General features: G+C 43.4%; 1 protein-coding gene across 9 annotated transcripts in view; it reads left to right on the top strand.

Moving 5' to 3' along the window:
* GPAT2 (glycerol-3-phosphate acyltransferase 2, mitochondrial) overlaps nucleotides 1–27,989 on the top strand; it is a 1,263,238-nt gene that overhangs the window by 356,911 nt on the left and 878,338 nt on the right. For all 9 annotated transcript variants that reach the window (XM_085634201.1, XM_085634205.1, XM_085634208.1 and 6 more), the window contains one exon: nucleotides 16,462–16,575. In XM_085634201.1, the coding sequence (XP_085490327.1) occupies nucleotides 16,462–16,575 (114 nt within the window). The remainder of the gene's footprint in view (nucleotides 1–16,461; nucleotides 16,576–27,989) is intronic.

The following is a 27,989-nucleotide window of genomic DNA, read 5'->3' as shown; positions in this document are numbered from 1 at the left end:
CCCATAGGGCAGATTCTCCTTCAAGCTCCTGGGATGACCACTCGTGAAATGTAACAGGGTATTTCTGTCTGTCAGCTTGGTGTATAGACTCACTGCCAATGAGCCCTCATTGTTAAAAATCCAAACATCTAGAAAGTTCAACCTTTCTTTGCTATATGATATTGTTAAGTTCAAGTCCGGTGTTCAAGCATTCAACCAATTGTGGAAGAGTTGTAGAGTCTCATTATTACCATCTCACACCATCAGGATGTCGTCAATATAACAAAACCACTTTCCAATGTGTCTCTGTAAAGGATTATCAGCACTATAAATCCACTTTTTTTCAAAGAAGTCCATCACCAGATTAGCTATTTCCGGTGCGAAACAGCAACCCATCGCCATGCCTTTAATTTGCAAAAACAAATTGTCATTAAGGTGAAAGAAATATTCTTTAGGCAAAGCGTAGCCAAGGCTGTAATAAAATCTGTGTGAACTAAGTGGGGCTGTTGTCTCTGATTCAGAGTATCTCTCAAGACGATAAGTGCTTCATCTTGCGGAATATTAGTTTATAACGCTTTGTTGTTGAAAAACACAGATAGCTGTTCTTCCGCATTAAAAAACATAATTTCTGTCTTAGTAATTAAATCCATCGAGTCGCTTATGAAGGTCCGTGTCTCCATTACATATGGTCTTAAAAAAAAGTACCAACATATTTAGCCAATGGTTCCACAATCGATCCGCATGCTGCTATAATAGGCCTACCAGGGGGATTCTCAAGATTTTTATGAATCTTTGGTAGTATATAGATAGAGGGCATTTTCTCTGAAGTATAAGTAAGAAACTCCTATTCCTGTTTACAAATCCAGCCCTCTTCTAAGGCATGTTTCGTCAGACTCTCTATCTCCGCTTTAAATCGTACAGTAGGATTTTCATCTATTTTTCTGTAATGTGTATTATCTAGCTGTCTCATGACCTCTGTGTCATACAGTGCACTGGTTTTATAACTATACAGGGATTTTCCGCCTATTTGGACAGTGCTCCTGCTTGGTCCCTTGAACAACTGTGCCTAAAATATATTTTATTATCATTGAGGGCATCGATCTCTCTAAGGAGCTGATTCTCAAAAGTCAAAATCTCTGTAGGCATCGCTGCACTTTCGGGTCAAAAATTGGATTTACATCTTAGGCCACTCACATTATCACTCATGTTATCATTTTGAGAGTATGAGGTTTCAGAAAAGGTTTTTTAGCCTTACTTTACGTAGGAATTGTGACACTTCTATTTTAGTGTCACTGGGTCTGGCAACATCAATGGAACAAAAGACAACCCTTTTTTTAAGATACCTGTTTCGGTATCCGTCAACTGGTATTTAGACAAATTATAGATCGGGATCCGTTCAGGCTCATTCATTTGAGAAACATTATTAGCAACAGCTAACGTCTGTATGTTCTCTTCCTGGTTCGGAAAAAAAGTTTGTTCTTGATTTTGGCCCCTCCATTCGGCAATATTCCTTTGTAAATTCAGAGAACTAGGATTATTGTTTGTTCATAATGAGAACAAAGTCTATGGTTTTAAATGGCGGTATGTTGTTTTATGGGGAGTATTTGTCTTCAATTGTGTTACCCTTGTCCTGAGGAGGCCCGACTCAGTTAACTGAAACGCATCAACATATGAAGAGGAGAAGTCCATCTAAATTGAAATATGATGGTTGCATATGTTTGTTACACGCTATATAAATGACTGAATAGATAGCAGGTTGCCTCTCAATCTAGGTAGTGTGTAAATAGGATTACCTCCCCTTGGATTGCTGTGATATTGCATTTGAGTGCAACCAGGTTACAATGATGGGTAATACAAAAGATTTTGATCAACTTTTGATTGTGATTGTGTTTATGTATATATATGTTTTTTGTTTGATGATAAATGTATAATCGTGCAGATACCCATACCTATAATAAAAGAAGGATATGTTAAAAGAACTGAGAACATCCTCGTAAGTCTGTAAAGAGTTGACAAGTTATAGTTGGGAACTTTGCTCACATGCATGAGACAAATTTGTTTGTCTTTTTGCTATAGTCGCTTGTGCATATTTTTCCCTGGACATCTTTTTTGTGCTTCTTGCTTTGATTCAGTATACACAGCTTAATACGGGAGACAGTTGACATCCCCATCAGCAACCATAATAGATCACAGAACGTAGACTTAGCTATCATCAAAGGAAGTTTAAGTTCTATTTAGAGCATGTCGGGGGGGATCATGCATATCTCTTTCAATTTTATTTTGCTCAGCAGCCCACGATAACTATAAAATTAGAAACAGAACCAGGCTAAATGTACCATGAGTCCATTAAACTTAAAACACAATGAGTTATCGTCGTCTAGCATTCTCCTTCAAAACAATCCACAAAGGAAAATGACTTCCTCTTCCTTAGTGCAAGTTTCTTATCCATATTAGTCCTGCCATTAGTATTCCTGCTTCTGGTCTGTCCCTGGAAAAGAAAACAAGAATGTAACCATCAGTGTCTGACCACATATTGCACCAGAGTATCATTATTAAACAGCTGATATCAAAATCTATTAAACGTTCTTACAACTGAAGATTCTTCTTACAAATAAAGGTGCTGATAAAATACTTATGTCTTATGTTAACTAATTAGTCTCTTTTGGGAAGTAGGTGTTTACTTACTTGGGTGGGATAATCCTCGGCTGTGTGTGCTTACAATAATTGAAACTTTCCTTCACGTTTGCTAGGACATTTTACATTCTATGTCAGAACCTGAAGCTCTGATTATGCAAGTTCAAAGCTTACTGACCTCCAGAGATGCCACCCCCATCACTAGTTTGAAGTTACATTTATTAATGATAGAGCCCAATGGCCAATTTGCAGCTTTCAGGATGTCCTCCAAGCACTCCCCAAAGAAAAGGCTGTAAAAGCCATGGCTTCCCAGGTCAAGTGTGCCACAAAACTGGATGCTTCTATGCCAACTTTCTCTATTAACCAGCAAACCCATTGCGCAATGCTAAAACAAGCGTAAAGGGTTTCTTGTGTGCAGTCAAAAGTTGTGACGTTACTTGAGGCCTAATATCCTACGTCATCACTTCATAACGTCTGATGTATCTCACCACATGCAACTTAGTGTTCCGGAAAGGCTTTGTACAGTACCACTCGACTGTGTGACTTGGTCTTTCTCGCACCGTAAAAGATATTCCTCCTGTCAAGGATCTGAGTGAAACATCGAAAGCTGTCACATCTGACACCCTATTTCAGGAAATAAGACCGTACCAAATTGCTAACTTAACTGATAACTGTTTCCATGACATGAAATGTTTATCCCGTCATGATTCATGGAGTCACAGGACAACGTTTATGCATCACACACGTGAATATTTGGGTTCTGAGGGTGTGGACAGCCTGACTCCCCTCAGGTGTCTATAGACTAGCATGTGCTCACCACCACTACCCCATTGAATGAGAAACGGTCCACTGAAATAGTTAATCAGCAGGCATTCATTGTATGGTAGTCCTGCAGTTGCCAAAACTGATTAAGTTCAGTATACATACTATATCTGCCCCCATGGGATCCAAACCTTGTCCCAGACCCAGTGTGACTACTTATGCCAAGCTGAGCTATAGAGACTGACAGTAGATTGCAACCATGCCTTCCTGATCACGTTAGAAGCTTGTGATAGTCTCTGGACATCCCAGCGCCCCCTGTAATCCTCCATACCATCAGTGCGAGGGTCCTCTCTAGCACCATTTGTTGCAAGTTGCTAAATTCATCAGTCAGAAGGTACTGAGTCTGGGAAAGTAGAATTGGCGAACCCAGTCAAAGTTACAGAACAGGAAACTACGCCGACAATCGCCAAAGCAGTGGTGCCAAATCCATCTCCACCTTCTCTCTCCTGATTGCACCAACAACCTTGTGATAATCGAAAACGGGAGAATTTCACACCCTAGAACTTTACTCCTCTATTCCAGGAATGCTGCCGTTGCTTTTTCCAGAGGGCTGGCTGCCAACTGTAGAAGTGGGAAAGCTGGTGGTCCAAACAGGAGGCAAAGATGTATATCTGACATGGACACAACTTGTTCATTATTTGCTGGAATAGTCCTGGATCCAATTTCCAGGCCCGGGAATCCCTTGGATGTCTGCAGTTCCAGTCTGCTATTGAGTTTCGTTTCTCCGGCATGTATTTCACTGTTACTGAAATCTTCTTCTCCAGGCGTTAGTGCTAAAAGCCTTTGGTCAGTTCTTCTACCACTTTTAACTTCTTTTCCCCGAGCTAGTTTGTGTAGCGCACCTTTGAGATTTGTCCATCTTCAATAATACGGCACAGTCTTTGCTTGTGGCTAAGCTTTTCAATGCAAATAAGCCTGCTAGCAGCTCTAAGCAATTTATGTGGAGGATATCCTCCCAATTGTTGCCACGGTCCTCCTGTGGTAATACCCCAAATCCAGCTCCCCTGCCCAAATGGCCTGCATCTGATTCCAAAGTGATGTTTGAAACTGAGCCAAATATTGCCCTACTGTTCTACGCCCCCATCTGGTACAGCCACCACTGCACTTCTATCTTTGCTTTCTGCGTTAAGCTTACCACTTCTGCATGTGCCTTCTTCAGTCTTTGTAATGTCCTGTAGTGAAGAGGTTCCAGGAATATCCCCTGAAAGGATGGCACAAGATGCCCACTATACTAGCTAGCTGTCTAAGGGAGACCCTTTGCTTTTCCAAGATACTCTTCAGCTCCTGTCTGGTGAGAGCCTGTTGTTTGCTGGACACCGTCTGTTACAAACCCCAGAAAGATGATCCTCTGGGAGGTTGGAACTCCGGCTTTTGCGCATCTGTTATGAACCCCAGTTCCTGGATAGAGATACTGTCCTGACCAGTAAGTATATCAGTCACACTGGATTTTAGTTTATAATTAGTATTCCATCCAGGTACACTGTCAGTCTGATGCCCTTGGATCTCAACCATTCTATGGCTGGTCTCAGCGGCTTGGTGAAGCACCAATGTTCTGATAAAAGACTGAACAGGAGTGACACAAACTTGTAAACCTCTGTGTGGTGGGAAGATTGGAATGGTGAAGTATGGATCCTTCTGGTCTAGCTTCACTAACCAATTATTTGGAAGACTAATGTCACTTAGGACGTGCACATCTTCCATTTTGAAAGGGCAATATATCAGTCATTTGTTAAACTTTCATAGGTTTATTACCAGTTGATGAACCTTGCCCTCCTTCACCAGAGATAGATTGCTGAGGAAGTCTCTCTGGTGAAGAGGGTGCCACCTTTGAGAGGTAACTCTTTTCAGAGGTAATTCCTTTGAGAAGGAAGGCCTCCACTTCCTGGTCTATGAGTAGTGAGTCTGGTTGTGAAAAGGAGAGAGAGTGGGTGTTCTCCACTGTTTGGGACTTTTGTAGAACTTTATCTGAAATCGAAATCCCAACATGGTCTGCAGCACCCAAGCATCCACGTTTATATCCCTCCATTTGTGTACGAATCATCTGAACCTTGCACTCCCCCCAACATTTTTGGGTGGAAAACGGCATACCACTTACATGATATAATAGGATGGTCACATCCTTTGACTTGGATATATCACCCGGTATTTGTAAAGTGCGAACAAATCACTCCTAAGAGTCTCAATGCGCTAGGGGTCGTTGGGAAGATTATGCAAGCTATTGCACGAAGTCACATGGTGCTGGGCTGTGCTGGTGTTGGGGATCCAACCATAAGCTCCGGGGTCAGCCACCCTGGCTGCTGTGCCACACCTCTTTCCTCCTTTGATTCTACTCGCGGAGTTACTGACACCAGGGAAGACATCCTTGTTCTCTCTGTATCTGCCGGCGCCTCTAGTCATAAAGAAAGCCCCTGAATTTACATTGCTTCTGTCATTGGAGGGTTTTTAACGTTTGGAGTATAAGGGCAGCCAGTGGAAGACCCCCTGCTTTTATCACCCCCCTAGAATACTATCCCTTTTTTGGGGTCTTTTATGAATTGGGTTATGACAGCGACCATCTTGCATTTATCTTGGCTAGGGATATCTCAGGGCATTCTGCCTTCAATCTTGCCCAAACCCCCTTATGCATCAATTTCCAAATCCTGCTGCCCACATATTGGGCCACCTTGGTTGCAGGAACCCAAACTGCGGAACATGGATGATATGTCATCTGGGTCCAACATGATCAGAGGTTCTTTAGTCCCTGCCTGGGCTGAGTAGTCCTCTTCTACCATGGGACTGCTCTATACTCTCCAAAATCTGGTAGGTCTGGTTTCTCACCAGCAGCTTCATGCTGATTTTCAGAATCCTAGTCAAGGTCCTTCCCTTGTGGTAAGAATGTTTCCTCTTGGTATGCCCAGAGTGTTAATTTGTTGAAGGGACCTCTAGGGCACCTGAGTGTTTTTTTAGGAAGGCTTATTGGAGCCTCTGAAAGGCGTCAGAAGGGGAATGCCTGGCGTTGGTGTAGTTTTGGCCTTACTTTTAACCTAGGGGCTCACTGAGTGCCCCGTCCCGTAAAGGCCCACACTGCTCCCCAATAGCAGCGGGTCAAATGGGGGGTAGGGATCAAAATCTGCTGCCTCTGGGGTTCCTAGGACTATGAGATTGTCCTCTGGAGTCATGCATCTATGGCATCTACCAGGCCGTCATTGATGGGAAGGTAGATTTATTCATCCTCCATCTTTTCTTCTATATCCCCTCTGTGCGCACTTACCACATGGTTCAGGTGTAATAATTAATTCATACTGAGTTCCCTTCTCTGTTATTGATAGTCGGAGAGTAATAGAAATTTCCACCTTTGCCTCTGTTGTCCTTCATATATATATTTATGGGTTAAATCAGGCAGAAAAGCCCGTAGTCCCTGAGATCTGTGCTGGAGCCTCTTATAAACCTACAGTTTGAAAGATTGCACCTTCAGCAAGTTCCTATACATGTTTGCTACATTCGTCTCTCCCGATATGGAAGTTGGGACCAGCAAGATGCTCTCTGTTAAAAGATCGCAGAATGTAAGCCCCCCTTAGTGGGACCGAGCCGCTACTGCCTTCAAGCTCTGGAGCTATCCCACGTGAACCATCTACGTGGCTCCTTTGTTATCTTTTCCGTGCGGCAGGTCTTTATGATTGGATTGACCCAATACTACCGTGATCCGTGGAGAGAAATGTAAACAAGCTAACTGCCTTCCACTGAGCAGCCTGTTTGGTTTGAGCTGAGCCACTGAGGTGGCACCACTACAGTCAGCCCTGCAAAATGTGGTCTATTAGGGAAGCTGTTAGAGCCTGCAGTTCCACAAACATTTTACTATAACAATTACTAGAACATTAGTCATCATTGCTATTACATGTACTAGAGAACAGTACACAAAAGTAAAACACTTATCTGGCTGCTGAGCAGCAAAAAAAGAGGAAGTGGTTTTCCTTGTGGATTGTTTTGCAGGGGAATGAAGGACTGTGATTGGCCCCATTGTGCTGGGACATGTAGTCCTTCTTGTGTTTCCAATTTTGATAGTCATAGTGGGCTTCTGAGCAAAATAAAGTTGAGAGGGATATGCTTAATTTGATCCTCTGGTCAAGACGTAGAAATCAGCAAGAGTACCAGTATTCACAGTTAAATAAAGTAAGATTTAAACAGCACTGGTGTTAGCAGCCTCTGCCTTATCATAGGGAAGGCAGTTTGCTCTTCAGCAATATTGAAGCTTTTGGCAGCTGGACCCTGATCAGTTAAAGGAAACTCACTTGGTGAGTAGTGTTGGAAGTGGTCTGGACATATGCAGAAAACAGAAGTTAATTTAGTAGAACGGTCTTTGATCTCTATTCTTGGAAGAATAAACTAAGTAACAATCAGGTAGATTTCATGAATTCATGTTATACCAAATGGAACCTGTATAAATAGTGAAGGTCTCTTTTCAAAAACTTTAAAAAGTCATGTTGTGAGCTTACAATTGTATTGTTATATCTGTGAAATATATGCATGGCCTCATGTTGTCAAGTGTTTGCCTTCTGGGTACTACATAATACTTAAATTGAGGGGTGGGGCTTATAATTGAGGGTGGGGCTTCCACCTTGCATGCCAATTTGCTGTCTCTGTTTAGAGTTTGGAATGTTTATCTTTCTTGTGAAAAAATACCCTTTCATAAACCCTCCAGTTGCAGAGTGCTGCTGTCCACATCCGCAAGCGTCTTTTTTTTGTACTTCCCCTGCACTTGTGGCCACTCACCTTTCGGTAATGTAGCAAACGGAACCCAAAGTCTTCCATCATGACTTTTAGAATGATCCCATGGAATCCACATCTCCCGTCTTTACCCTGACAGGGATCTGTTATACAGTTCCTAAGAAATTAGTAGGACTGTGTATTAGATCAACAAAACTTCACAATACAGAGACAGTCTACTCATATCATCATCAAATGTTGGTTTTTGGCTAGCGTTCAAAATACCACCTCTAAACTCCTAAACCTTTCAGTGTTATAGATGTTATTGGTAACCTCTAACATGACCACTCTGATTCCCAAGGAATTTGTGGAAACAAATCGAACCCTTTCATTTGTCACTTTTGCATGCCCAAGTTGTCACAAAGAAAAGACATGAGAGTATATTTTCAAATGTATATTGAAAATATCTAATCTTTGTAAATAAAATATGAGCTGTGATTCTTAAACAGATGAAACACATTATTGTTATAAGCATTATTAGAATGTTAAAAAACAAAAACAAGTCAACCATGTACATTTTTCCTAATGTTACCCTTATCTAATACTTCTACACGAGTGAGAGCATATCCAGCAGTATACTTCTTCCAGACCTGTTGAAATAATCAAACCCCATACCTTGGTTAATGTGTCAGAAAGCCGGCCTTAGTGCATTAAGAATGCACCCCATCTGATTGCGTATACTGAGTCTTGCTCTTGCACAGCTATCTTCCTTCTCAGGATGTAGGTCTGGGCCTGCAGAGCTGCATTTTAGTCACAGCAGGTTCCATGATAACCTTGGCGCAAAGTGCCTCTCGCTGAACTCAACATATAAGCTGTCTAAATAATAAAACACAATCCTTATTGTACTGTGCCAGAGGTGCAGATCATAGTCTTTAATTAGTCTGGAGAGAAATAGTCTTCTCCTATGAGCAACGGCGTAACGTTGGTTGACAACGCCCGATGCAGGCAAGTATCCTTCCACTTTTCTTTTAAAATCTTTGCGCCCCCAAGAACGCCCCTAAGTATTTTGCATCCAGGGCAACCGCCCCTCTGCCAACCACCCCCCCCCCCCCCCCCGTTACGCTACTGCTTATGAGCACATAACTATAACAAGGGCATTGCATTCTAATAGGTGTGACCCTGGAACTAACTATGGAGACTGCATGGCAACAATAACAGGAATAGATACGTACATGCCACTTCCTCATATTGGGAGAATAGGTGCAAACCACCATCAGAAAAAGATGGCAAGTTATAAAGAAAAGCTAAAATTGAGGCTAAATGTAACTTCTACAACAGCCATGTTGAAGCATAGGAATGTCATTTTGTATAATATCTAATTCAGATGAAACCACATTATTCAATGAATAAATACAAGTTGACAGTATACTTATGCCATTATCAACTATAGCTAAATCCTTTCCCAAGTTTTCCTTATCAATTTCGCTTAAACTTTCAGCAGCTTCTTGTTGAGTAACTTTCCAAATGTCATAATTTGCATATATAAAAATTTAGAACAAGGAGATTTGGGACCCAACAAAAAATCTTGTAAGTCCATATTATCTGAAAGGAGAATAGGTGGTCTTTAAATGCTGACAAATTGGAATGTTCCAACTATTGCTGGCATAATTCTCCTACACTATGGGTAGTATTACTCCTGGGTATTGTGACTGAATATACTTGGGGTCTGGCCTGCTTGCATTAAAACCTCTGGAAGAGTTAAAAAAAAAAAAAAAAAAAAAAAAGAGCATTACACTGTATTAGCATCTACTGGCCATAGTAACCACCCATCTGCACCTGAAAGTGATGAAGTGCCTTTCTGCATCATTTCAGCAGGCTGTTCTTCCGTAAAATTAATGAACCGTTGCCAGCCATCAAATCTCGCCACAGAGAGAATGCTTGGTGTATTCAAATGTTTAACATTGCCTAATCCAAGACATATAACATGTTGTACTGTTTTCTTTAAAAAGATCATTCTGTCAGGGATCAGACTAGACCTAAATATAGTATCAATGCCCTGGACCTGCCAGTGTCGTGTATCCCAAACAGATTTAAGTTAAATATTATCCTTCCAATACTCATAATAGGGCTAGTTGTGCAATAAATGCATCAGAATAAATCAGTTTCCCTTGTGTGAGCATAGTGTTTGACAGTGTGGAAAGTGAAAAGCGTGTGATAATATGAAACCAGGTCTGTAGGGGTATTGCCTGAAAAAAGGGAACTTCTTTACATATGTTTTAGAGCTACCTATAGGAGGCCTCAGGCATTGTTCTCACTGTGTATAAATAAAAACAGCACGCGGAGTATCAGCTCGGTGTAAATAGTGATGTGCATAATGATGGTGGCAAAACATTTCACCATAATTTGCAGAATTCAAATACAAATCCTCATTTTCAAATACTGTGTATCATTCTAACACAGATAGCATATTAGTAACAATCATAACATCACATTAATTTAATCAGAAATGGAACCTTAGGTAAAAACATCATCCATAGCAATTTTGAAAACATATCGAATTTACAAGGTCTCTTTAGGACCAAAAATGTCATAGGGTACTTTATCCCAAACGATACCATCATGGACATGGAATGTAGTTATGTTCATAAAGGACAAATCTCTTCATACCTTATGAGAAGAAAAATGGGGCATAAGTACCTCAACTACCAGTTCTGGAGAAGAGCGATCTGGGAGGTAGTGTCCATTCAACAATAAAAAAAATACTAACAAATCCAATCCAGAGGAAGAGAAAAATTAATGAATGAAAAATCCAATAGTAGGACCGAGGAGGAATCAGTCTGTTTCAGCCACTAGAACAGTGCAGACTCACCACACGAGGTATGTGACGAATCCGAAGAAAAATCATCAATGTTAACAAAGTATCCGGAGGCCGTCTGAGTAAAAACAGGGACCTCCTCAAGCAAAGAAGAGCACTTACGCACCTCCAAAGGCGGTTGATAGTATATAATCCACCCAAGAAACACATCCTGTATTTTCATCATTAAAAGGAACTATTGTTCAGCATGTGAAGACTCCAGCCGGTGTGTAGAAATAGCAGGATGACTCATAGCCTATACTGGGATTTTGTGCAGGGTAGAGAGAGGTGACTAGGAACTACCTAGAAACCCTAGTGGCCTACTATGGAGAACTTGGCACATGGTGTAAATTAACCCAATTAATAAAACCTTGTGGTTTCTGTTTACAACCAGTAAGTGGGAGCAAAATCACAGTTTGAGAACCTTGGACTACAGGACAGGCACCACTGCACGGTAAGACGGGCCAGAATCTTTTTTTGTCTGCAATCTTCTCTTGGACTAGATTCACAACTTTAGTAATCCAGTCTGAAATCGCTGATTGTTCCTTCACTTCGTCAGTGCCATAATGTTTAGTATGTCAATTCAAGTGTATAGCTCATAGGTCTTGTAATTCCTGTAAGACAGTGAAGCGTTCATTGCTATCAAAGGGCGTATCTGCTGCCACTGTGCCAGAGTTATTAAGATCTGGAACAAATATTTGAACCCCGAATAATACCTTGTACAGAATAATGTGGATTACCAAATCAGTTGTATTAAAACAAGTAGGTAAGTGGTTAGATTCAAGCATGTCTGTCTGTAAGTTTCTAAGAATGGTTGTATGTTCAGTAGCCTAGTGTTTATTGGAAAAGTCAGGAAGAATTAAATCGTACAAAGGCTTAAACCATTGTGCGTAGTCTGGTATGTATGTTCTATCAGAGTTAAGACATAGCAATTGAAGCATTTTAAGGTATTTGGTGTTTACAAAAAAACATATTTCTCTAAGAAATATGGTGCTACAGTTTTGCCTTCATTTAATAGTTCATATCCCCAAAAAACAGGACACTGAGAAAGGCAATTTTAGACTTTGTAAAATGTAATTATTAGCCATACTAAGCGGATCCCTAAATAATACTATACACTCTGCACAAATGCGTGTTTAAATCACCTGTGATGTAAATGTCATCAACTTTGGGCAATGCTTCTGAGTCAATTTCTTGTAAAATTGATGTTACTCGGGCTGCAAACAGACCTGGGCTGTTTTTATACCCTTGTAGGAGCTTACAGAATCTTCGTTGTGCTCCTAGCACAGTGAACATATTCAAATTGCGGCTTTCAGGCGTTATATTTTGACAGAAAAAACCATAGGAAATGTCCAATGTAGTTTTGTATTTTTTATTAACTTTATTTATTAAGCTGGTGCTCTGTGAGTTTTGTACAGCAAAAGTCTGTGTGACTATTAAATGTTGATAGTCCAAGACTATACAGTAAGAATAATCTGGTTTAAGAACAATTATGGATTATTCATAAGGAAGTTAAGTCTTTATCCCAACCTACCTGATTGCGATATAATGTACAAGAGCCCATTCTGCAGCATAAGCTGCTTTAACTTGTTCAGGAATAAGAACGGAATAGGAAAGCTTGGTTGCATCCTCCCCTTGTGGAACAAATCTAACAAAAAATATGGTGGCAAATCAGTCTCAACAAAGAGAATATCATATTCATTAGTTACATTTTGCCAAAATATTACTTTAATAGTGTGCTGTATTGCCAAATTATAAAGTCTATCAGGAGAGCTTAACCGTTGATCTGGAGTTTCAATCTGTACATAGTCATTAGTCCGTCTGGTGAACTATTGTGACTTACTGCATGGTTGAGAACTGTTCTTGCCCACGGCTTGTTCCGAAGAAGAGTTCTGAATATTTGTGGCATATTTAGTGGGAATTCTCGACACTTTTTAAAAAATTGTGCTTTTTGTTGTGTAGGTTTCTCTTCTTTTTTATGCTGACATCAAAGGAGTGTGGTAAGTCCATTTTTGATTTCACATACCCCTCCTGTCTGCGGTCACCATGTCCCCTCATCTCTGACTGTTTTCCTGTGGAGTCCTAAAAGGAACGAGAAGGACACACATCAGAATACGGATACCTATCAGGCTGTTTAAGTGCATCACATTACATAGATTGTAAAAAATTTCAGAAGACTCCTGTTGCGGACATCCTGTCTGTATTTTAGCAATAGCTCTATCTTTATTTTTATCCTAGAAATTTTTTAGAAGACTCAGGTGTCTGCTTGGTATTATAGGCATCAGCTTTACTGTTCAGTTGCGGCTTTATTAGGCCTGGTTGCCAAACTATCACGACCTAGAGATTAATAGATTTCAGAAATGATTTTAGGTAGCTCGCTTTCCTGATCTACAGTGGGAATTAAAGCGAGCTGTTGGCGCTTTGCCATAAAAGCTGCCTCCCCTTTGATATTATGTAAAATAATTGAGGACACTGTGGTAAAGTTGCCAATGAGTTTCATCCCCAAATCTAGGGCAGGGGCCGCTTCATGTTCAGCCTGAATCTGTGCAAGGACTTCAGGTAAAACTGCAATTGAGGGAGCACCATGACTAATGGTGTAAAAGGCAGCAAATACAGTACCCCATGTTTTACACTCCTCAACTAGGGAAACCATACCAAGTGCAAGACACATAGTGAGAATTCGTAATGTATCTTGGGGTCCCATATGGGGAAACACTGGATCAGGCTGATTTGTTTTTTGTGCAATCCACAGCGCAATCTCATGATTGGTAGGGATTTTACCCATAATAGTATTAATGGTAACTTAACTAATTGCAGGCATGTCTAACTGTGTTTGTCCAACTTGAGGAGCCCGTGCTAGAGCAGATGTTAATGTACGCATAATGTACTGCATCAAACGTTGATACAGCCAAACCAAATGGTTGAATAGAGCAAGCACTTCATGACGGTTTAATGCATTTGTATGTTGATAAGGCGTATAGCTTGCTAAGACTGGCCAGGTTGCCCCTTCATTACTGAGAGGGGCCAGTCTTAGATTTTAAAGTGTAAATTATGATGTTTCTGGAACATTGATAGAATTTCTACATTTTCATAAGGTCTGTATGCTGCTGGAACAGCTGCTTCATCATATGTGTGAACTGTTACTATATTGTCATTGACTGCAGGAAAAGTAACACAGAAATAGAAAACTTCCCATTTATACGCTTCATGTGCCTCTACCATGAAGGTAACATCTCCACCGCCATTGGCGAGCCCATACCTAGTTAAATGTTGAGTTACTACTTGTCTGCAATTAATAGTAATAACCACTGGTTGCACCATATTTGCTGAATGGAAATCAACTATTGGAGACAAGCTTTTTAAAAGATCAAGCTTGATCAACCTACAGACATAATTAGGTGCTTCCTATTAAAGATGAGGGAGAATAAATCCTTATTACTATGGACGTCTTGCATAAAGATGACAAAGGAGCCTTGGGCAAACACAAGCAAACTACTCAGAAGACGCTTTCAATAGGTACCAGACCTAGAACGTTGGTGGCACCATGTTGTACAGTTCTACAGAATTAGTAGGACTTTGTATTAGGTCAACAAAACTTCACAATTTAGCTAGCTCACGATACCACATCTAAACCCCTAATCTTTCAGAGGTATATATGTTATTGGTAACCTCGAACATGACCTCTCTGATTCCCAAAGGATTTGTGGAAACCAATCTAACCCTTTTGTTTTGTCACTTTTGCATGCTCAGGGTGTCACAGAGAAAAGATTCAAGAATATATTTTCAAATATTTATTGAAAAGATCTAATCCTTGTTAATAAAACATGAGCTGTGATTATTAAGCAGATGAAACGCACTGTTCTAAGCATTGTTAAAAAGGTGAAAAACACAAGCAATTCAGCGATTTTAATTGTTCCTAATGTTACTCCTATCTATCACCAATACTTCTAAGCTAGTGAGAACATATCGGAAGTACTCTTCGGACAGATCTGTTTGAATGATCTAATGCCATACCATAATAATGTGTCAGGAAGCCGGTCTTAGTGCATTAACAAATGCACCCCGTGTAAGTATGCAGACCTGCCCACTTCTCTTGCACAGCTGTCTTCCTACTCAGGATGAAGGTCAAGGTCTGCAGAGTTGCATCTAAGTCACAGCTGGTTGCATGATAACTTAGGTGAAGTGCCTCTCACCAAACTCAGCATGGAAGCTGTTTAGTTAATAAATGACCATTCTTGTCGTACTGCACTATAGTTGCAGAACAGGGTCTTTAATTATTCTGTAGAGAGAAAGTTGTCTGCTAAGAGCACAAAAACCTAACAAGGGCATTGCGTTCTGATATCTGACCCTGGAACTAATTGTGCAGACTACTGGTATTAAGGTTAAAAGGGTTAAGGGAAAAAGTGCACACCACCATCAGAAAACGATGCCAACTTAAAAAGAAAACCTAAAATGGAGGCTAAATGTAAGCTCTGCAACAGCTCCAGAGCAACCAGTTTCCATTCCAGACACTGCCAGAGGAAGCCAGATTGAACCCCTTCGTTCCTCTCCTGAGGCTGAACAATGAGTAAGAAATCCCATTTCTGCTGCCCTAATTCTGAGGAAGGATTAGTAGAGGTACTTATCTCCCTGCAAGAGTATAATGAGGACTCCAAAAAGCAAAGGCCAGGGTACATCAAACAAAGAGTCTCTATTCTTACTGTGACAGAGAAACTTTAAGCAGTTGAATATTGTAGCGAAAATGTGTATAAAAAAATGCTAGGAACGATTGTCTACCAGGATCAGATGTAGCCCCTAAAGGAACAAACTAGGCCCATCTTCAAAGTTGCCACATGGTTTTATTGACTCTAGCTATGCAGAAAAACTCATAAATCCAAATTCTGATAGATCAATGAAAAAGAAAAGATGGCAAGATTAGTAGATGGCAGTTTTCTTTCACCCACCCCAAATATCAGGCGAGGCATTGCAGCCCCATACAAACTTTCTATCCAATATTAGAACACTGAAATGTTTAAGATAATGGAGCTGCTCTGGGCTTAAAATGGCTGGTATAAGCCTTCTCCTCCAACATTCCAATGTTTGTCTTTGTTTCTCCCTTTTTAATTTATAAGATATTCTACCCTTAGTGGGTGGAATGTTCTAATAACCTTATAACCCTGCTTCCTCGGGCTGTAAAAGTTGTTAAAGACACTTTCCCTCACCTGAGGTTCAGGACTATAACTCGAGTTCAGGGCCTTTAACAACCGGTATAGTAGCTCTTTGCAGCAGGTTATGTTATTTCCTGGCTGTTCTATTTTTTATTTTGTTGTCACAACTAACAAGGCGGATATGAGGGTTAGTAAATGTTTTACAGTGGCCATCAGTACGTATAAATTGTTGATTTACACCTTTTTTCATTATCTTCACTTTTTCCACTCTCTCCCTCTCGTCTTACATGCTGCTTTCTAATAGGCATTACGTCTGATGTCCTTTATCTCTTTATCCTGCAGGTTCAGAGGTTGGTTGGTGAGAAGACTCTGTTATGTTATATTTTTTTGGGACGAAAACATTGAACCTGATGCGCCATCTAAGGATCTCTATGCAACGATCTGCAACAGCAAGAGGTATTTAGACAAGTTGCACATGTCCTCCTGTTGTTGTTCCACATATCTGTTTTACAGCTGCCATGGTTGGAGTTTTGCCAATTGTTAGTGTAGATTTAGTTCACATTCTACCAACCTAAATTTCAGCTGTGTTTCTACTGTGTTTATCACATGAAAACAGGGTCTCTATCCAATTTTGTTGTCGGGTATTGACTACAGTTTCTCCATACCTTTTTCTGGGGCCGGCTGTATTTTTCCCTTCATCTAGAGCTGGTAAACTATTTTTCCTGTCTCTGTAATGAGAGGGTTATATTTAGTCAAGATGGCGGGCTGACTCGCCACGGAGTTGCTGCAGCGGGAGGTCTCTGCTAATACCTCTGTTGATATGCGGATCTACATAGAAAACTGAACATCGCTGTATACGCACTGCTGCTCCATGGCCCCCAAATCGATGTCACGAGGCGCTCGCATTGGGCGAAATGTGTCTCACCAAGCTGGGCGAGTACCGGTGCCCGTCTCTCGAACGAGCCACGCTTCCTCTACAGACGGGGCCGGAATCGACACAGGCAGCGGCCGAGACCAACCCCCGACGGATGGACACTCGTCTAATACGTCTAACACGGGTAAGCCCCTGATTCTTCCTTCCCTCCTGGCTGCCCCTATTGTCTCTCAGTGTGGTGAAGAGGGGTTAGGATCGTCCCCCATTCGTAATAGTGGCTCCTGGGGGAAAAATACAGATCTGGGGCTCCCCTCTGCTGTTCCTGAGGATACGCTTCTGTCCTCTCTACCTTCTGGCCCGCCTGTGTGCTTTACTGGCGTTTTGGAAGCCATTGAGCCCTCGTGTGTTCAAGCTGGGATCCATAGTGAGGCTATGACTCCTGGTAGCGTCGAAGAGGGTGCAAATGGAGTCCTCCCCACTTCGATCACTCTGGTGGTCTCACCTCTGTTTAACGAACCTCCGGAGGTTCCTCTGCTTACTCCCGCTGCCCCGGGTCGGGGGCTGGGTGGGTCGGAAGAGACTCCCTGCGACCTGGAAAATTCAGACTTAAGCCACGATAACGATGCAGAGTCTGACGAGGAACCTGAAATCTCCCTCAACTTTCTGGCAGATTCTGCAAAAAAAACTACACGGAAAAAGGGTAGGTCTAAGGCCAAAAATAAGCTAAAAAAGGGTAAAAGTTGCCTTTAAAGCCAGCCCCATCATTTTGCCACCACAAGGGAAGCCCACAGTTCAGAATAGCCCTCTTCGTAAATGGATTCAGGCCAATGGAAATGTCAGGAAGATGGCTCTACGCCTGTCCGGTGTCAGCTCCTTGCTGGGAGACCAAACAAAAGAAACGTCCCCTACTCAATCTCAATCTCAAGCGCATGCGGACTCCTTAGAAATCTCCTCTTCTCCCCCCCTCCCTGCATCTACTGATTCTTGCCCGCCCGCCTCTAATCCATCAAACGGCCTAGGCTTCTCGACTATCGCATCCACTCAGGGGCAAACGTCTATCAACAATGTCTCTACCTTTAAGCAAACTCTGGCTCTCACTGCTTCGGATGTCCCTCCTCCCGCTCACACAAACCTCCCGCCTCCCTCTGACCTCGACTCTGACAGAACTGAAAAACAAAACTTTCCTCTCAACATCATTTTGCAGACTTTGTCTGATCAACATAAGGAAACACAACTACAGTTTCTTCAACTAAGAGAGGATAATATCAAGATTCAGCATTCTATTCAGGATCTGAACAATAAAGTGGGAGGGGTTATTCAGGACATAGAATCCCTACAGCAAAGGGTTTCGAATGTGGAAGAAACAGCTGCTTGTCACCAGAGTGCGGTTAACAGATACCAGGAACAAATCGGAAAGCTACAGGACAAGATGGAGGACATGGAAAATAGACAAAGACGTCTCAATCTCAGACTATTTGGTATACCCGAAGGGTCTGAAGGGGCCGACCCAAGGGCATATATGGTGTCACTATTCCAGAAAGCCTTCCCGGACCTCTCTGACTGGGATTGGGACTCCCAGCTTCAGAGAGTTCACAGACTTCCTCCCTTTACAGCAAACAAGGCGAGCAAATTTCCTCGCCCCTTTCTGATTTATTTTGGGAATTTTCTCCTTAGACAGGCTGTTTCACTCAAAGCTAGGCCTAATTCCCCCGTTACGATCGATTCTATCACTTTCTTTGTAAGATCTGATCTCAGTAAAAGCACTATGGATAGACGCTGGAGGCTTCGCCAGCTTATTGATCCATTTAAGGCTCTGGGTGGTCAGGTTTTTTTGCAGGAACCAGCTCGCTTAAAAGTCATCCATGGTGGGCGGACATACACATTCACAGATGAGAAGGAGGCAGAACAGGCTCTCTCCAAACTAACACCTTAGAGTAAGGCGAGATTTACTTTTCATTACGAGTCAGGGGGAAAAATTATTATTATTTTTTTTTTTTTCTTTTTCAAGGGATTATCAATACCTGACTCCCAACGTCAAGTGTTGGCCTAGAATACCATCTACATACCTCAATAGGGAGAATGAGGACAGGGACTGCTCTAATCGCTCAAATTGTCTATCAAGGCTGGTGTCTAATTTAATTGGCTGGCTGATGTGGATGAAAGGAGAGGGAGGAGCAAGGAAGGGAACAAATAACGTTTGAGGGATAATGGGAAAGGGGAAGGGAAAGGGAAAAGGGAAAAGGAAGGAAAAGGAAGAGAAAAGAAGAAAAATGAGGGGAAAAAAAAAAAGGGTGATAGGGGCACTCTCACATTTATACTATATTATTTGTTCTAGATTTGTATAAATAAAGAAAGATCCACTGTTTGTCTAGCAGGTTGATCACCTCTGCTGCCTCTCTTTTGCGCTGCCCAGTCACCAGCAGCTGGGTATAAGAGGTTTTCCTCCTCTTTGGGATTGGGGGTTCATGCTGAACCTCCGAGGGTGGTTCTGTTGGGGTGGGTTAGGGGGGGATAAAAATGTTAAAATGATCAGGTCGGAGGGGATGGTATTTTGTTATTATAATTTTTTGCTGAAACACTATACGAAAGATCAAAAATGGGCAAAGGGTCTAAACATGTCGAAATGACGCATAGAATTAGATGTCTGGCTTGGAATGTTGCGGGACTCAATGGTAGGAATAAGCTTGTCTCTGAAGAGCTTAATTTGTATTAGCCCCAGATAGCCTTGCTCACCGAAACACATATCACCTATAAAGACCGTAAACTTCTTGGGCTGCTAGGATACGATGTGATAGTGCGTTCAGAATGCAGTATCCCAACTAGAGGTGTTGCCATTTTAACACAGAAAAGATTAAATATAGCATTAATCAAAACTAAGGTGGATAAAGCCGGCCGTTGGGCTATTGCTCAAATACTTTGGCATGATAATATTTTTACTTTTTGTGTATTTTATGGCTCGAATATTGACGATCCTTTCATTATAGACAGGCTAAATATAGAACTTTTGGACAGCTGGGGAGAACTTATCATAATGGGGGATTTTAACCTCATTATGGATTATAATATTGACACTACTAGACATCGAGCTTTTCAGAGGATGCGTCGCTCCCGAGCTGCTCTTATTGAACTCGGTCGTATTCATAATCTAAAAAATGTCTGGCGAACAATATACCCCTCTATTGCTGGTTTCACATATTATTCTGCACCTCACCAACTCTGTTCAAGAATTGATATGGCCTGGGCCTCAGATAATATCATAAAGAATAGCTCCATGGAGCTTTGTCCAAGAGTGGCTTCGGATGACAATCCAATTATATTAACATTCAGTATGCCACAGATTAGTCGGAAACCCAGGACATTTACATTTCCCAGACACTTACTGTCCAATAAGGACTATATCTCACAACTGAAAGCACACTTAGGCGAATTTATTGCAATAAATATAAATTCAGCTTCACCCAGTATAGTTTGGGACACGGTCAAAGCTAGCATACGCGGGTTTACACAGCAGTTCGTTCTAAATCAGAACTCTTTATATAAACGTGGCTGGGCTGCTATGAGTAACACTATAACTATGCTTGAAAAACAGCTGTCACAGGCTCTGACACAGGGTGTATCAAATGTTTCTGATATATGCCAAAAGCTAGCTCGCTCTAAGCTCAACATTAAAACTAGACTCATGGAGAAAAATATGAATAGTCTACATAAATTTCACTTATCTCAATATGAGAGTGGGGATAAGATTGGTAAAATTTTAGCATACAAAATCGCCGATGATTAATCTAGAACATCTATAAAAGAAATTAAGGGTCCAAATAACATGGTTTATACCCAACCTGAGCAGATTCTCCAGCAATTCGTAGCCTTCTACAGTGCACTATATACCCCAGACGAGCAGCCTGCTTTGAATAAGATTCAAGAATATCTGGATACTAATTTAATTAAGGGTAAACAGACTGGAAGTATGACGCTGCTCTCTGAAAATATCACTGAGCTAGGGATTAGAAAAGCGATAGCTACACTACCCTCAGGCAAAGCTGCTGGAGAGGATACTATCCCATTAGATATTTATAAAATATGCTCGGAGGAAATGCTGCCATTACTTACAGATGTGATCAGTAATGTTGGGATCACTGGGAAGGCTCCTAAATCCTGGAACACCACCAGGATTGTCTTTTTTCTAAAAAAGGGTAAATCTGGTGACCAATGTGGGTCATACAGACCCATTTCACTTATCAACATAGATGCTAAAAGTTTTACCAAGGTACTTGCTATTCGATTAGCTCCTCTTATCCCTCATCTGGTATCCCCTCATCAACACGGCTTTGTCATGGGAAGAGATACTACTGCCCATATCAATATGGCTATCACCGCATTCGACGTAGCCAGGTTTGGACCCACCCCACTCGGTATGATTCTCTTTGATGCCGAAAAGGCCTTCGATCGAGTGGGGTGGGAATTTCTCTGGTCAACGTTGACCACTATGGGCTTTCACGGTCAATTTCTTAAATGGCTACAGGCTCTTTACGATCACCCCACTGCTAGGCTTTGTTATGCTGGGCTAACCTCGATTAGCTTTTCAATCTTTCGTGGCACCCGGCAAGGGTGTCCATTATCACCCTTATTATTTGCGTTATCGTTGGAACCCTTTCTTGTCGCCCTACAAGCCAATCCCAATATTACTCCCTTCATACATGGTCAGAAATCGCTAAAAATTACGGCGTATGCCGATGACATTGCGGTCTATTCAACCAATATATCGACAGCTATACTGGGAATCACTGAGGAGGCTAACAAATTCGGTTCAGTTTCCGGCTACAAACTTAACTCACATAAAACACAAGTCATTGTGAATCACAAACCCCCGACTCAGATAGTAGGTACCTGTAGAACAGCCACTTATCTTGGCATTAAAATTTCTTCTGATACTAGTGAGATAATTAAACTTAACTACGAGAGACTCTCCTTAAAGAAACTGTTACAACTCTAAAAAAGTGGCATAAGGTTCCCCTCAGTATGGTCGGTAGGATCAATTTAATTAAAATGAATATATTACCTAAATTTCTATATTTATTTAGGTCCATACCTCTCCTCGTCATCAATACATATTTCAAACGGCTGGATGGGATTTTTAGCAGCTTTATTTGGGGATACAAGAAGGCTCGTAGGTCAATCAATCTTCTCAAACTACCTTTTAATCAAGGCGGTTTGACCTTTCCCGACTTCAGATTATATTTTCTCTCTGCTTTCCTCAGTCGTCTTCGCTGCTTGCTCATTCGTGACAAGCAAGCGCCTTTTTGCTATCAATTTGCTTTAGGTGAGGATTCTAATATGTTTTTAGCCAAAGCTAATGACCCAAACTATTTCAAACGGGTAAAATTTAAGACTATCAGAGACACTGTCAAAATTTGGCAACTTATTCTGGCCAAATGTAATGCGTCTCTTTTTCATTCTCAATTATCTCTATGGGCCAATCCTGGTCTTCCGGGGATATTTCATGATGGGATATTTTATATGTGGAAAGTCGCTGGAATAGAAACACTCGGGGACCTCTGTGGTAACGACGGTCTTTTGGCCTTCGAGACACTAAGAACAATCTATAAACTACCTTTAACCGCACAGTTTAAATACATTCAAATACACGACTATTTAATACGTAAAATAAAGCTGCTAAACATCTTAGATTCAGATATTTGGAACTGTTTCTACTCTAACAAGGTTAGATCACTTATTAGTCTTGGCTATAAAGCTTTAACCTCGCTTAAACCGGACGACTGCGGGAATATTGCGGCAAAATGGAGCTCTCGCTTGGGCTTGAATATCTCTGCTAATCAGATATCATCTTCGCTTAGCAGTTTCAATCGTTCGGTCCAGTCTTCAAGTTTGAGACTACAACAATATAAAACGATGTTCGAGGCATTTGGGCTGCTGAATTCATATCTGTGCATAGATCGCCGCCTAGTGTTGGGTCCGGATGTTTGCACGTTGTTGTCCTGGAAGAGTCTTCGAAGTATCCCGAGATAGGTGACTCCTCCCCTGGACTACAGTGCGCATGGGCATCCTCTCCATCCTCAGATTGTTTTTTTCCGCCATTGGGTTCGGATGTGCTTATCTTGACTCAAGTTAGGAAAATCTAGTTTCAGGCCAAAAGGCCTTTAGTTTTCGACGGTACTGTTTCCGATCGGTATCGACAGTTTACAGACTAGTTTCGCGATTTTAACAACTTCTCGGATCCATTCAATCCGACCATCGACCAAACTTCGACGATGGAATCGAGGACCCCATTCAAGCGGTGTCCTGTTTGCCATGCCAAATACCCCCATATCGACGTCCACCCGGTGTGTAACAAATGCCTCTCACCGGATCATGACGAATCGAAATGCATGGCCTGTGCCCGATTCCGATCCAATAAGACTCTACGGAATCGACGAGCCGCGCGACTGGAAGCGCAGCAAGCGGCACCGGCCCCGGCCAACATCTTCAGCACCGAGGAAGAAGATGTCGAAAGCGTGGAAAATACACCCTCCAGCCCCACTTCCGAACACGGTTCCCGATCGGAAGATGTCGAAGAAGAGCTTTTTCACAGGGAAGAAGCCGACGATGAGGTAGGAGACTACGCTGAGGCCTTAGGGGCCGAAGAAGGTAGCTCCGGTGAGGAGCAAGGCCTACCCGTCCAAATGGAGGATATCCCAATGGGTCAGTCGACGGCTCCGGTCGAGGGATCGCCTTCGGGCCTTACCCAAGACCAATCCCGCAGTTCCTCGGCCCCGCCCTCTGGCCCGGCCACGGACATTCAGCAAGAGCCATTGTCACCTAAAAAGACTGGTTTCCCTACCACGAAACCGAAACCACTCATCGCACCGGTTCAACAGAAACCGAAAGTGAAACTGACACTGGTCGGCTCGAGGACCACCACACCTTCGACGCCAGCCAAACCCGTCGGCTCTGACCACACCAAACGGGACTTCGGTGCCGAACTCGCTGCAGCCGATGTCCGCGCCGACCCAAGAAGGAAATCTATCGGTACCGTCAAAGCGCCAAGGCCCCCGGCACCGAAAACATCGGCACCAGCCATCAAGGTGAAAATGGCCACTGCATCGCTATCCACCTCGAAGGCAGCGACTAAGGTACATTCATCGACGCCGTCGTCGTCTCCTACCCCTCCTCGGCTCGATGACCCGGTGACTTCGAAGAAGTCCACGCCTGCCGATACGGAACCTATCAGCACCAAAGAACCATCGGCGTTCCAGGTGCAACAAGTGGCAGCGTCCTTGAAACGCATCAGGGAAAAGGCAGCCCTCCAGACCTCGTCGGGCTCCGAACTGAAACGGGCACAGAAGGCACCTTCGGCACCGGCCAACATCACCTTTGGTCTGCCGCCATCCACGGCGCCGAAAATGTTCGAAATCAGAACCCGCGTCACACACACAAGGTCCCCATCTACCGAACACTCGACTACTGGGACATCGCCGTCCCACTTCATCGACGCCGACACCGGCAGGCTTATGCTCCAAAAGCGGAAGATCACTTCAGGGAACGCTTTGGACTCTTATAGGATCCCGCTAAAACAAAAAATGCCGGCGGAATCGGAACCAGTTCTTTATGAACGCATCCACACCTCTTACACGGATCCATCATTCTCTCCAACGCACTCCGACACGGATGCAGTGGAGGACTACATGGGTGACGACACCACCTACCCCGAAGACATGGACCCTGAGGGCCAGCAAAACCCTGATCAAGTCTGGGATGACCCCGTAGAGCCTGGTGCCGCCCTGGATACACAGGACACGCAACTTTATAGCGCAAAAACGTCCCCCACAGAGGACACTGCTGCATTCAACGCCCTCATTGAACGTGCCGCAGCCAATCATGGAGTGCAACTCCACTCAGACACTATCGAGGATGATTTCTTGGTGGACACTTTCGCATCCTCCGAGAGGACTGTAAAAACTCTGCCCATGTTAAAGGGTGTCCTAAAGCCAGCAAAGGACATTTTCAAAGAAACCACCAGGGCACGGGTCATAAACCCCAGGATCAAGAAAAAATACAAACCCGCACCTGGGGACCCCACATACATTAGGAGCCAGCTGCCTCTGGACTCCATTGTAGTTGCCAATGCTCGCAAACGAGCACACTCGCAGACAACTGGTGATGCTCCTCCCCCAGACAAACAGTCCAAGGTTCTAGAAACCTCCGGCAAACGGATTGCAGCCCAGGCAGCAAACATATGGCGCATCGCCAATACACAGGCCCTCCTAGCTCGCTACGACCGTTCACACTATGACACATTAGAGACCCTACTCCAACACCTGCCAGATGAGTACAAAGAGGCAGCGGAGCTCCTCATCAGGGAGGGACAACTGCTCACAAACGCATCCATCAAGTGTGCACTGGATGCCGCAGACACAGCTGCAAGGGCAATAAACACTAGCGTCATGCTACGACGACACGCCTGGTTACGAATCTCCGGATTCAAACCTGAAGTCCAAAATAACATCCTCAATCAGCCGGTCAACCCCGACTACTTATTTAGACCGGAGGTTGACACCACCTTAGAAAAGATAAAAAAAGACACGGACACTGCGAAGTCAATGGGGGCTCTGCAAACGCAGACTTTTCGTAGTGGCTCCTTTCGTCGCCCCGGAAATAGAGGTGCAGGTAGAGGACAGGGGGCACAACAAACCTACAATAAAAGGGGCACACAGGGTTCCTACGATAAAAACACCCGAGGTGGATATCGTGGCTCCAGCACCAAGGGCAGAGGGCGTGGTTACGGCAATACCAGGTCCTCCCCCAAGAACAAACAGTGACGCCCTCTCCCTTCCCCCCGACCACATAACACCTGTCGGGGGAAAACTCCAGCGGTTCCTGTCCACGTGGAATTCTATCACCACAGACAGGTGGGTCAAAGATGTTATCCAACACGGTTACTGTCTCAAATTAACCACCACTCCACCCACCATACCGCCAAGGCACCGTCCTATGTCCTCAGAGCACTTAGCGTTATTACAGCAGGAGGTGCTAAGTATGCTGCAAAAAGGCGCAATAGAGGTCGTGCCCGTACACCAGCAGGGAACAGGGGTATACTCTCTGTACTTCTTAATACCAAAAAAGGACGGGTCACTCAGACCTATTCTAGACCTGAGACCCCTCAACCACTACATTCTCTCAGAGCATTTTCACATACTCACCCTGCAGCAGGTTCTCCCACTCCTCAGACAGGGAGATTTCCTAGCCACGCTAGACCTCAAAGATGCGTATTTCCACATACCCATACACCCGTCACACAGAAAATATCTCCGGTTCACCATTCAGGGTCAGCACTATCAATTCAAAGTCCTCCCCTTCGGAGTAACAACAGCACCCAGAGTTTTCACAAAGTGCCTAGCTACCGTGGCTGCACATCTACGGAGGCAACACATTCACGTCTACCCTTACCTGGACGACTGGCTTGTTCAGGCAAAGTCAGCCCAGCAATGTGCCAGCCACATGTCCCGCACCATTCAGCTCCTTCACAGTCTGGGATTCTCACTAAATTACCCAAAATCACATCTCCAACCCGCACACGTACAACAGTACCTAGGTGCGACCATAAACACTCTGGCAGCCACAGCTCAGCCAAATTTAGTGAGGATCAGCAGCATGCAAATGCTAATTTCCAAGTTCACACCCCAACACTCCCTTCCTGCGCGAGTGTTCATGCAGTTGATAGGCATGATGGCCTCCAGCATTTTCATAGTCCCACACGCGAGACTACATATGCGCCCGCTTCAGGAGTGCTTAGCACGTCAGTGGAATCAGGCTCAAGGACAGTTGAAAGACCTAGTGTTGGTGAGCGGTCGGGCATACAACTCTCTGCATTGGTGGAATCCACAAAACCTTTGCAAGGGCCGACCGTTCCAAGAGCCTGTTCCCCAAATAATACTGACAGCGGACGCGTCTCTCCAGGGATGGGGAGCTCATGTACTCAATTACACAGTGCAGGGACTATGGACAACACAACAAAAGAAGATGCACATCAACCTTCTGGAACTGTTGGCAATCTTCCTAGCCATGAAGGCATTCAAAGTACATCTGTGCAACAAGGTCGTGTTGATCCGGATGGACAACATGACTGCCATGTACTACATACAGAAGCAGGGAGGAACACACTCTCCACAGTTGTCTCATCTGGCTCAGAGCATGTGGAAGTGGGCCATTCAGAGGAACATATTCCTCATGGCGGAACACCTCCCAGGCAAGGACAACCAGATGGCGGATCTGCTCAGCAGACACGGCCACCAAATACACGAGTGGGAGTTACACCCATCAGTACTCCAACCGTACTTCCAGCAGTGGGGTCATCCAGAGATAGACCTATTCGCGACAAGCGAAAACGCAAAATGACAAAGCTTTGCCGCCAGGTTCCCACATCCACAGTCGCAGGGCAATGCGATATGGATGAACTGGTCCGGCAGATTTGCGTACGCTTTTCCCCCAGCGCCATTGATACCGCTGGTGGCACGCAAACTGCGACAGCACTCACTGACACTCATCCTGGTTGCTCCAACATGGGCACGCCAGCCATGGTACACAACCTTTCTGGAACTTTCCGTGGTGCCGCATCAAAGGCTGCGGATCAAACCCGCGCTTTTGACGCAGAACCATGGAGAAATTCAGCACCCAGATCCGCAACAGCTGAACCTGGCAATCTGGCTCCTGAAATCCTAGAGTTTGGCTACCTAAACCTGCCACCTGACTGTATGGAAATCATTAAGGAGGCCAGGAGACCCACTACCAGGGCTTGCTATGCAGCTAAATGGAAGAGGTTTGTCATTTATTGCAACAACAATGACATTAACCCGCTAGACGCATCCATTCAAAATATAATCTGTTACCTCTTACACCTATACCGATGCAATCTGGCATACACCTCAATACGTGTCCATTTGACCGCAATAGCAGCCTATCTCCAGAACAGGCAGCACCTCTCTTTATTCAGAGTGCCCGCCAT

Source organism: Triturus cristatus, chromosome 11 (assembly GCF_964204655.1).
Source record: "Triturus cristatus chromosome 11, aTriCri1.1, whole genome shotgun sequence".
In the NCBI taxonomy this organism is placed as follows: Eukaryota; Metazoa; Chordata; class Amphibia; order Caudata; family Salamandridae; genus Triturus; species Triturus cristatus.
Note: the sequence above shows the minus strand (reverse complement) of the source record. Positions and strands in the feature narration are given on the sequence as shown.